This window comes from Telopea speciosissima, chromosome 8, assembly GCF_018873765.1.
Source record: "Telopea speciosissima isolate NSW1024214 ecotype Mountain lineage chromosome 8, Tspe_v1, whole genome shotgun sequence".
NCBI lineage: Eukaryota > Viridiplantae > Streptophyta > Magnoliopsida > Proteales > Proteaceae > Telopea > Telopea speciosissima.
The window spans coordinates 40777676-40790179 of record NC_057923.1 but is presented as its reverse complement, the minus strand read 5'-3'; the positions used below and the strand labels follow the sequence as shown (position 1 = coordinate 40790179).

The following is a 12504-nucleotide window of genomic DNA, read 5'->3' as shown; positions in this document are numbered from 1 at the left end:
AAAAGTACTGTCCACCTACTTTCTATAAGTCGATCCATGACTCTATGTTCCCGGCTACCTGGATACGGGATCTCGAAAGGATCTTTGAGGTACTACCGTGTAGTGATCTTGAGAAGATTCGATGTGCCACTTTCCAACTTCGAGGTGATGCTGATGCATGGTGGTGTTCCTCAAAGGAACATTTTTGGGCCGAGCACCCAAATGCAACTTGGGCTCAGTTTACAGAGGCCTTTCTTGAGAATTACTTCCCAAGGAAATTTTTGAGAGAAGAAAAAAAATTGAATTCATGAGCCTCAATCAGGGATCCAAGTCGTTCCTTGAATATCAATAGATCTTTGAGGAGTATTTTTACTTTGCTCTGACACACTTGAAGACTGAGGACGTGAAAGCAAGAAGGTTTAAAAGGGGACTTAGGGCCAGCCTAAGTACTTCTGTGGTACTACACAAGTACCCCACCTATGCAGAAGTGGTCAAAGCCGCCAAGTTGATAGAAGATCAGCAGAGGGAGCACTATAGGGCAATACAAGAGGGCAAGAGGCCAATGCCATCTCATGACTCTAGGGGACCTAACAAGTTCCAGAGGAGAGGGGCCTACACCAATGTAGCTCCGATTCAGTCCCGTAGGCCTGATGTGGCCCAAGTGCCTAAAGCTACATCTGCTCCTTATTATGGGACCCAGACTCTTGTTTGCTATAATTGCAAGGAGTCCGGCCACATGGTTAAGGACTGTCCACAACCTCGGTAGCCAGGTTCATGGCCAGTTGTGACTTCTAAGGCGCCCCAAGCAAAGACTGTTGTTCGTCCACTTATTTCTCCTCATGCAAGCAAGACTCAGGGGCGAGCTTATTCTGTCACTCATGAAGAAGCCCAGTCTGACCCTGGTGTCATCACAGGTATTGTACTCAACTACCTTAGTAAAAATTCTTTATGTTGAGTTTATCTTGTTTGGCTATTCGGTGTTTGTCAGGCATGATTTCTGTGTGCTCCTTACCTGCATACATGTTATTTGACTCGGGAACGTCGCACTCCTTTATATCACCTTCCTTTGTCGAGAAATTACCAATTGAACCGACCAGTATGGAACAAAAGCTGATAGTTTGTACACCGACTGGAAGCAAGGTCGAGCTTGACTAAGCCTTCAACTCTTGCCCTGTTCGAGTGAGCGGCCATAGACTGGAGGCCAGTTTGATAATCCTAGATATGAGGGACTTTGATACCATTCTGGGAATGGATTGGTTGTCCACTCACGAAGCTAGCCTAATTTGTGTAGAGAGGAAGATACTCTTCAAGTCAGGAGAAGACAATGAATTTGTGTTCAAGGGCAACAAAAGTAAAATGCCTAGAAAGATAATTATTTCAGCTCTCCAAGTTCAGAAGCTCTTAGCACAAGGTTGTCAATGTTACTTAGCCTCCGTGCTGGACACCGAAGCCAAGGTTACACCTATGGAAGAGATAAGTGTAGTAAGAGATTTTTCTGATGTCTTTCCGGAAGACCTCAAATGGTTACCACCGGATCGAGAAACATAATTTATGATTGACTTGGTGCCCGATGCTGCTCCAGTGTCCAAGGCCCCATACAGGATGGCCCCATTAGAATTAAAAGAACTTCAAGAGTAGCTTAATGATTTATTGAAGAAGGGCTTCATCAGGCCAAGTGTTTCCCCGTGGGGTACACCTATTTTGTTTGTAAAGAAGAAGGATGGTAGTATGTGTATGTGTATTGACTACCGTGAACTCAACAAGCTTACGATCAAGAATCGGTACCCACTGCCTAGGATCGATGATCTATTTGACCAATTGCAAGACGTAAGGGTATTTTCCAAGATTAATCTCTGCTCAGGGTATCATCAGTTGAAGATCAGAGGTAGTGACATCAGCAAGACCGCGTTTAGAACGCGATATGAACACTACGAGTTTCTGGTTATGTCCTTTGGGCTGACCAATGCCCCGGCAGCTTTATGGAATTAATGAACAGGTGTTTCACGACGTGCTGGATAAGTACGTTATTATATTTATTGATGACATCCTAGTCTACTCCAAGAGCGAAGAAGAACATGCTGACCACCTTCGCTTTGTGCTACTCTTGAGTGAAAAGCAACTATATGCTAAGTTCAGCAAGTGCGATTTCTGGTTATAGCAAGTGGCTTTCCAAAGTCATTTGGTTTCTGCGAAGGGTATTGAAGTTGACCTCGATAAAGTACAGTCAGTAGTTGACTGGGAGACACCCAAGAATGTAGCAGATATTCATAGTTTCCTCGGTCTAACCGGCTATTATAGGAGATTTATTGAGAAATTTTCAAAGATCTCCACTCCTATGACTCGACTGACCCGAAAGGGCATGAAGTTCGAGTGGTCAGATGACTGTGAGAAAAACTTTCAGGAATTGAAGCAACAGCTGATATCGACTCTGGTACTTACCATTCCAAATGGTACAGGAGGGATGGTAGTTTATTGTGATGCTTCAAAAATGGGCCTCGGTTGTGTTTTGCTGCAGGATGAAAAAGTGGTAGCCTACGCTTCTCGTCAGCTGAAGGATTATGAGAGGAACTACCCAACTCACCACTTAGAGTTGGCGGCTATGGTCTTTGCCCTGAAGATCTAGGGACACTATCTGTATGGAGAGGAGTGAGATCTACAATGACCATAAGAGCCTCAAATATTTCTTTACTTAGAAGGAACTCAACATGAGACAGAGGCGTTGGTTAGAACTCATGAAGGACTACGACTGCACCATCCATTACCATCCAGGTAAGGCAAATGTTGTGGCGGACGCTCTTAGTCGGAAGTCCCAGATCTTATCCATTGCATCCTTGGCTGTCAGTAAGGAACTTATTGAAGAAGCTAGAAGGATGGATTTGGAATTGTTGGTAGAGGGTGTTACTCTATCCCTAGCAGCCTTATCTGTGCAATCAACCTTAGTGGAAAGGATCAGTCAGCTCAGGCTTCAGATGAGCACTTTCAGGAGATAGTTGAAGCTATCCAGGGTGACACACAGCGAGATCTGGATTTCACATTGACAGATAGCGGCGTTCTCATGTTTAGAGATCAGCTATGTGTTCCTAAAGATGATCAGCTAAGGAAGGAAGTGTTGTCAGAAGCACATGAGTCTCCCTACTCAATTCACCCAGGTAGTACTAAAATGTACAAGGACCTGAAAGGACATTACTGGTGGAGTAGAATGAAAAGGGATGTAGCTAAATTTGTAGCTAGGTGTCTCACCTGCCAACAGGTGAAGGTAGATAGACAATGACCCCATGGCCTTTACAATCATTGCCCGTGCCAGAATGGAAGTGGGAACATGTCACCATGGACTTCGTCATTAGACTACCTCGTACACCCAGAGGTGTTGATGCTCTATAGGTTATTGTGGATAGATTGACGAAGATAGCTCATTTCATCCCAATCAAGGTCACTTATTCTATGGATAAGCTGGCCCGCTTGTACATTGATAATGTGGTTCGGCTACATAGAGTTCCAGTTAGCATTATCTCTGATCGGGATCCCAGGTTCACATCCAAGTTTTGGGGTGGATTCCAGAGAGCTATGGGCACCCTATTGAGTTTTAGCACTGCCTTCCATCCACAGACCGATGGGCAGTCGGAGAGGACAATACAGACATTGGAAGACATGCTTCGAGCTTGTGCCATTGATATGCAGGGCAATTGGGATGAGCACATCTCGCTTATCGAATTTGCCTACAACAAAAGTTATCAAGCTACTGTTGGAATGGCTCCATTTGAAGCTCAGTATGGGAAGAAGTTTCATACTCCATTGTACTGGAACGAAGTAGGTGAGCAGCGTATCCTTGGGCCGGAATTGATCCAAGCAACTTGTGAGAAGGTGGACTTGATCCGTGAGCGAATCAAGGCTGCCCAGTCTAGCCAGAAGGGCTATGCAGACCAAAGGCAGAAGGATCTAGAATTCCTTATTGGTGACAAGGTATTTCTCAAGGTATCGCCTACCAAGGGAGTGATGCAGTTCAGTAAGAAGGGCAAGCTAAGCCCGAGATATATTGGGCCCTACAAAATTCTTACGAAGATTGGACCGGTGGTTTATAGGTTAGCGCTCCCACCATCCTTGGATGGCATGCACGATATCTTCCACGTGTCTATGTTGTGGAAGTACATGCATGATCCCAGTCATGTTCTATCCCAGGAACCACCAAAGCTGGCAGCGGATATGTCTTATAAGGAACAACCTGAGAAGATCTTAGACAACAAAGTGGTGAATCTCCGCAACAGACCTATTCACTATGTGAAAGTGAAGTGGTGTAACCACCTAGAAGAAGAAGCGTCCTGGGAAGCTGAGGTGGAAATGCGAGCAAAGTACCCTTCTCTTGGATTCTTACAAGGTAAGAAAAATTTTGGGGATGAAATTTTTGTAAGGTGGGGAGGATGTTACATCCGCGTCTGGATTTGCTATTAATTATATTTTCTCTCTCTTATGACGTGTAGATTCTGCTGCCATGTACGCTGGTGAGCTATTTTCACTTGTGGTCAAACCTAGCCACAAGATAGTTGACCAGTTCACGGGCTTGCCTGTGGAGGAGAGGTTCTTTAACTGGCAGTGGGGAAGATTTATCGATGGTGACTTCGTCGACCATCCTTCTAGTACGAGTCCCCGGAGTGAAGAGTACTGGAAGGTGTTCTCTGTGTCCCCACACCTAGACACCTCTTTCGGCGATGAGCTTAGCATCGCGATCGGGAAACTCTTCAGAATCACAAAGGACACGTCGTGACGGTTGAGGGGTGAGATACTGCCCTTATGAATGTTAGTATGCCTTCCCCTTGTTGGCCTTGAAGTGTGGGCCAAAGCCCAACCAATTTCCTTGGGATCCTACCCTTTACAGCAGCAACGGATGTACAAGCGGACTCACAAAGACTGCTACCGTCCGTTAGTCCGCCCGTGCTGTTTAAGGCTTTTGGGTGTTTTCCTCATATGGGACCCACACCCCGTGCCCCGGACATCCTATCTAGGCACCTAGACAAGGTTGGCCTCACCCTTGGTCTCCTTGGCTTGTGGGTATGCCATATAGGTGGACCCATTGGCCTAGTGGGCTTTTAATTAAGTTTTGACTCTTAAGGCCCATGCCAAACAAACCCTTAAGTAGGGATTTGTTATAAGACCAAAGCTTAGCCTTCAAGTCTCATTTACTTCTCCTACCTACCCAAAACGTTGGAGACTTGGAGCATTGAAGGCTTTGGTGGAGGGAAGCTTGAAGGGAGCCATGGAGGTGGAAGCCGACCATTAATCCATCCTTGAGGTAAATGTCCTCATCTACCTCCCTCTCTTTTCCATTTTTGGGTTTGAAGATCCCCTTGGGATCGATTCCAAGCTTGGGGTTTCTTATGGAAACCCAATAATCCCTATTGAATGCTCCCTTTGAGGCTCATATTCCCTTTCCTTTAGTGCCTTCATGGCTTGATGACCTAAATGCTGGTCAAGCATTAAAGACCTAGTTAGGTTTGGGAAGAACCTTGGGGATGAATCCAATCCCTTGAATCCTCTAAGTTCTTTAATGGACTATGTGTATTGGACCACCAACGAAGGTTTGGACTCACCTCCCCAACCCTAGGACCTCTATGGTTCCATGGATGAAGGGCTGGAGGTAGGGATCCTCACAGATTTTGAAAGATTGGCGACTGATCCACAAGCAGATCCACTGTCATGTTTCCGCCGGTTAGTCCGTCCAGTATAACCTAGCTGTTTAGCCTGGGCGGAGCCACGAGCGGACTCCCTGGGTGAATCCGCCCGTAGCTCAGTTCACTCTCAGGTATGTCTTAGGGTTTGGATGGATGCACGAGCGGATCCATTTTCCACATCCGCCCGTGAGTCTGTTCCATATATTTTTCGGGTTTGGCCTGGACGGATCCACGACCAGACTCACCTGGCTGCCTCCGTTCCTGCATCCGCCCCTGCTGTCTTGACCCAAACTTCAAATAAGTTGTTGGGGCCCTTCATGGGACCCACTTATACACTTCTAACATTGGTCTCACTCGTCCTCAGACTTCAGAATCTGTACGGGAGTGCGTGCACAAAATCAAACCTTACCAAACACCCCCAACGACAAGCAAGCAAACTGTGAGTGGGCTTTGGGTGATGTTTGGGCTTGATATATATTATATAACTATATAGTACATGATGGTATTTATGCTTGCATTCATCCTTAACATGCAGCATCTTTGCATATAAAACCTTGTTCGATACGATTTGATGAAATATTGATATGTTTACTTTACTTCGTTACATTGGGTTACGGTGTCGGAACCCCAGAGATTCTTATTATATTCATTGCTTACCATCCTAGTCTATATGCGCTGTGCCGTGCTGGTACCCGGGTACTAGATGGAATGGGATGTTGATGCACCCGGAATACTTCTCGGGACGATAAGACTTGCATGTTGTATATCTGTGGCTAGGATTTATGCTCCCTTATGCTACGATCCTTGCCAACAAGGGTTTATGTGTTGGATAGTCTGAGCACCTGTTGCCTGTGGAGGTGGGAGAGGCCAGGTCAAGGGTAGTGATGGCTATCTTTGTCTGCCACTGGGTGGTCTATGGCTTCTACCGGCATAGGCTCCCTCGTGATAATTGAGGTTTCACTGGGGCGATAGGATAAGTGACCCTCAGTGTCTCCCGAGTTATCACAGTAGCATATACCATGACTTAGTAGAGCTAACCCCCCCGTGTACACAACTTTTTAGATTTTGATGCAGATGGTGGTTACTTGGCGGGCTTAGAAGCTCAGCTAGCGGAGTATGATAGCATTGGCGCAGAGGAGCCTGAGTTTGTGTCAGATGAACATGGCGACGGTTGCCGCTGTGATGATTGTGCTTACGGGCACTGATGTGGTTGGGGATTGTCCCCACTTTTGATTCTTTTGGGGCTTTGTGTCCATCATAAACACTTTTTGTAATAACTTACTATTATTTTGAGTAGTTACGTCATGGTCAGTTGGTAGTCAGCTCTAAACTATTATTGTATCATTTAGCCAGCTAAATATATTATAATTGCTATATTTTAATATTGCTTCCGCTCATATTAACTCTGACAGTGAATGGAATATTTATTTCCGTTTTCGCAAATGTAATCATTTGGGTAGGTCCTTGGTTGTTGACTATGGCTGGGGACACTGTGTCGTTGATCCTGGTAGGAATTGGGGTGACACGTGTCATCCTAATCACCCTCTTGACTGTACTTATGGCCTAAGCCTGGGATAGGGGTGTGACATAATGGGTAGAGCCCTAGAAATCAAGGGATGATACCTACCTTAGGCTATACATTTGGTGCTGAACTGTATGGTTACAAGGAGTTGGTGTTTTCTTTCTTAATGATATGTAGGTGCTCACCCACCGGGCTACCTTGTTAAATTCAACTATGGGATCGATGCACCACAGTGTACTAGTAGCTTTGACCTCGGGTTCCGAACCTTCAACAAAAATTCAAATTAGCCCATATTTTTGGGCACGGGTTTAACACTTAGAGTGAGGAATGGCCTCAATGGCCAAAAAGAAATGCAAGGGCCTTAAGTCCTTGATTGAGAACTCCTTGGCCAGATGTTGAAGCACTAGGGGCTTGCTTCAAACCGTATAAAGAATAGTGCAACTTGCAAACATAAGATGCCTTGGATGAATCCTCAAAACCCTATGGCTGAACCATGTATAGATCCTCATTCAAAACACCATGGAGGAAGGAATTTTGGAGATCAAGTTGTCTAATTGGCTATAGGTACTGTGACCTCAGAGCGGGCCGGTTTCTTTGCCCTGTGGGCAGGTCCATTTTTTAGGTCCCTTCACGATAGGGGTTTGGGATGAGTTAACTAAGCATGATAAAAGAAAAGGAGTCACCATATAGGATTAGGGCCTAGGACCCAAAAGGGGTAGCCCCATCCATGGTGAATGGAAAGGGCTACGTATGATTTCATTTGATTGGTCAGAGTCTAGGTAAGAGGTCAGGTTACGAGGGTGGGAAGGTATTACGCATCCATCTCGCCTGGTTGAACTGGTATTTCTACTAGTACTAAAGTTCGAACATTCTCCCAAAGTAACATATCCTATACCAACATGCTAGGCTAACAAATGATTCAATATCATGCATCAAAAGAAAACTATGTATTATCTATACACATGCATATTACTCTATACTAAAACATGCTGGTTTAATGGTCTATATTGTGCTAAATATAAAAAAAATAAAGAAGAAAATTATACCTAAAATCGTCCTCAATAAGGGGTGAGTGGGAAAAATGGTCCTTTCTCAAAAGTAAAGTCCGAAGTATCTCCCAACTCAGGTGGAGGCGGACCAACTATATGGTTCTATCTCTTGAGGGACTTTGCCCTCCTCTTGAAGAGCCACGACTAGGGGGAGATAGCACTGATCAGAGGGCTGATGAGAGGATGCAGGCGGTGGAGCAAGATGTTGAGCAATATTGGCACTAGGACCATTAATAAGCATACCAAAATCTAAGATGGTTAACTTGCAAAGGGAGGACCCCAAAAGAAACTCATAGCTAGGAAGAATTCCAGGAAGCTCTGAATAGGAGAGGGGATTCGACTGCACAAGCACATAAGTGGAGTCGGCTCAATGTCCTTGAAATCTGAACGAAGTTTGTGAAAAATATGAATATTGAAGTCTTTCGAAAGAAGTGGCTTACCAGCCGCCACGTATTCATCGGCAAAGGATTTAGCAAGTTGAAGCAATTGGGAGATAGACGCTTGCTAATCCCCTAAAAGACGCCTTGTGAGGGAAGATACAACTTTAATTCCTTATTGCATACCAGCCAGCGCACATCGCTCCCGCCCGAGCTGGGATCTGGGCAGGGCATTTTGGGTCACTCCCAACAATCCCCCCCCCCAAATGCACGCTCAATAACAGAGCACCCATGGCATCGGGGAGACTCGAACTCGCGACCACCTGCTCTAATATCAATTGTAGGATCAAGTGTTTGCCAATCCCCCAAAAGTTGCCTTGTGAGGAAAGGTGCAACTTTAATTCCTTATTGCATACCAACCAGCGCACATCGCTTTCGCCCGAGCCGGGATCTGGGCAGGGCATTTTGGGTCACTCCCAATAGAGAGGTGTAGACCCTGAATTTTGTCACGCCCCTCAACAGTGATGACCACCGGACATGGATTGATGAAGTTTCTCTCTCAAGAAGGGGTCGACCACCTAACCGACCTCACCATGACCCCGTTAAGGTTCGGACAAGTGTTTTTAAATGCAAAATACCCAATGCTAACCAAGGGAGTAGAAGCAATGATTGAAAACACTGTTGGGAATTCCCCTGGTACCAAATTAGGGTTAATCACCTTGAGCAAAAATAAAATATTTTTTGACCCAAACTTGGACCAATTCTTACACCATTAGATAGTGCTCGAAAAGATAAATCAAACGATATAGTGTGTGTCAAAATCGACACCCGGGTGTGGAACAGGACTTGAAACAGTCAGAGATGCTGATATGGATCAACCATAAGGATCCACGGATCCATCGAAGGGTCCATGGATCCATGGAAGTTCCATGGATCCATGGAACCACCCAATGGGTTGTGGATCCATCTGATTAGCCCATAGTCTATGGGCGGTTCCATGGAACTTAGATGGATCCCTGTAAACCCTCTCCAGCTGTGGGATTTTAAAAATTCCATTTATATTCTTAAAATATCTAAATGTCACCGCTTCTTTTTTCCTATAAATAGGACCCCCTTGTGAGGACAATGGCTCATGGCGGGGGATCACCACGTGTCCTCCACCTCATCCCTCTTTGGGGAGAAGAGAGAGAGGTGAATTGTATGTAAAGAGTCACCACCTAGAAGAGGGTCTAAGACCCAGAATGTAAATGTAATGACTCTCACGCGATGCCTATTGGGGATATTGGTCTGTTGGTCTGGGTACGGGTCAAATTACGATCCGGGGAAGGTATTAGGCACCCCAGTCCGCCCGTACTTACCGGTCTCTCTATTGCTAGGCATAGGTAATGGTATAACATGCTTTGGGGGAATGTAAAATGCAAGCAAGACTGTAAGGAAGTAAAATACATGGAAGGTAGAGAGACACATACCTGTAGGTTTTGCTACAAAACAAGGGCTAGTATACTGAAAGTGAAATAAAGGACTCAATGGCCTATGGGACCTAGGCATGATCGACACTAAGCTAAACATGATGACATGGTAAACATGGAGTCAGGGGTAGCAAGTTGATACTGTCACGCCCCTATCCCGATGTAAGATATTTTGCCACATAGGGGTTGACTGGGACAATTACACATCATCCCAATACTTACTAGGATCGCGGATACAGTGTCCTGAGCCACAGTCCACTCTTTCATCACATATTGATAACAGAAAGGAACGTATAAAAAGAAATAAACCGTTCCAAATACAGAGTCAGCGGAAGCAAAATTAAATTAAATCATGTGAAATTATAGAGCATCGGTTCTCTAATGATAACACATATTATAATTCTAACATAAGTAACCATTCATTACTCTCCCTATACATAGACATACAATTTATACATGATTATGGAATGAAGACAGGAACTTAAATAATAAATAATCACCACAAGGGTACCAATCTTGGGTGTACATCTACATCCAAGTCACAGCCGCTGGTCCCACTTGATTCGCATCCAACGATGCTTGTCTAAGTAGTACCTCCTGCATAACAACTAAAAACGGGTTGTGCAACGAAGTTAGCTACACTAGCTAGTGAGGGAGCAAAGGGGAATGCACATACACCATACAATCAATATCAATCAGAATGATGCATGCTAATGTTAGATTCATTTTCCACCTAGCACACAATTCTATCGGTCAAGTATATGCTACAGTGATAACTCGGAAAACACTGAGGGTCACTTATCTTATCGCCCTAGTGAGACCTCAAATATCACAAAGGGACCTGCGCCGGTAGAAGCCATCATGACCACCCAGTGGCAAACCCCGATAGCCATCACTACCCCTGCCCTGGCCTCTCCCACCTCTACAGACCGCAGGTGCTCAGACTATCCAACACATAAACCCCTGTTGGCAATGGTCGTAGCATAAGGGAACAAGCATCCTAGCCGCAGATATACTATATGCAGGGTCCTATCATCCCGAGAGGTATTCTGGGTGCATCAACGTCCCATTCCATCTAGTACCCGAGTACCAGCATGGCACGGCTCATACAGATCAGGATGACATACAACAGTTTTCGTAATTAAATAAATTGGGGTTCCGGTACCGGCACACCCGGTACCGTAGCCCGATACAATGGTGAGCATGCTATCACAATCATAACAGATTAATAGTTATATAATAATCAAACCCAACAAAGTCACCCAGAACCCACTTACCTAACACGGGCGCCGCCGCGTGTAGTTGACATGAATCTCACCTGGGCTCCCCACCAACCATCGAGTTGGGTAGCCTAGGAATACAAAAACAATCATAAAAGCATGCATAGAAGGGTCCCACACTGGGCCCATAAGGTTAAAACTAGACAGCACGAGCGAACTCACTGGAGGTCTCAGTAGAGGTGAATCCGCCCCTGACTCCGTTCAGGCCAAAAGGTAAAACCAGAACGAGTGGACCCACGAGCGGAACTTCTTGGTTGAATCTGGTCGTTGATCCATTCGACACCTGAGACACACTTAAAAGGGAGCGGATCCATGGGCAGATGTGCTTCTTGGGTCCGCCCTCGCATCCGTTCAATTTCCTGAGGCACACCCGAGAGCAACAGGTCTCGGGGGGAGGCAAACAGAGTGAATCCGTGCCTTCGTCCACTGAAGCCAACACACAGGGTTTATACTGGGCGGACTGACGGGCAGTACCACGATAGATGGATCCGATCGTTCGTCCACCGATAGTCTCTTTCGAGATTGCAGAGGGCTTCAGCTCTAGCTTGAAGCTTGGAGCTCCTTAGCACCTAAGAGTCATGAAGAGGGGGTCTAAGCCTTCCTAGGGTCACTAGGTCCTACGCTCACCTTAAGGATCCATGATCCTACAAGGTTTGGGTCTCACATTGGTCCATGGGTTGGGATTCAAGGTTCAAATCAAGGGTTCATTGGTCATGGCTGCAATTGCAGCACTTAGAGGCCTAGGTCAACATTCATTAGAGCTCCCAACTAGGGCCGAGCTTCACCTTGAGTCCCAATGGAACCCTAGGTTAGCCCTAGCTCAAGAAACCAACAAAATAAAAAGGGAAATGACAGAGAGCTAGGTTTAGGGAGCTTACCTTGGTGAGCTTCCTTCTTCCAGCCACTCTCTCCTTCTCTTCTCCTCCTCTTTCTCTTCTCCCTTGGATCCGGCCAACTGGGGAGGAGGTGTGGAGCTATCAGCCACCTTGCCATAGCTTCCACCTTCTTCCCTTCCCCTCCTATTCCTCTTCTACTTCACCTTCTTCTTCCTTCCTCTTCCTCCTTCTCTTTTCTCTTGTCTCTTCTCCTCCACGGTTTATGGGGGAGGGGGAGAGATAAGTGAATGAGAGGGGTTTAGGTATCCTTTAAGGGGTTAGATGGGCCT

General features: G+C 45.7%; 1 protein-coding gene across 1 annotated transcript; it reads left to right on the top strand.

Moving 5' to 3' along the window:
• The first annotated feature begins 3726 nt into the window (after positions 1-3726).
• Positions 3727-6847, top strand: LOC122672299. Its single transcript, XM_043869794.1, has 3 exons — positions 3727-4351; positions 4455-4475; positions 6717-6847. The coding sequence occupies exons 1-3, from the start codon at positions 3727-3729 to the stop codon at positions 6845-6847; spliced, it is 777 nt and encodes a 258-aa protein (XP_043725729.1).
• Positions 6848-12504: the final 5657 nt, after the last annotated feature.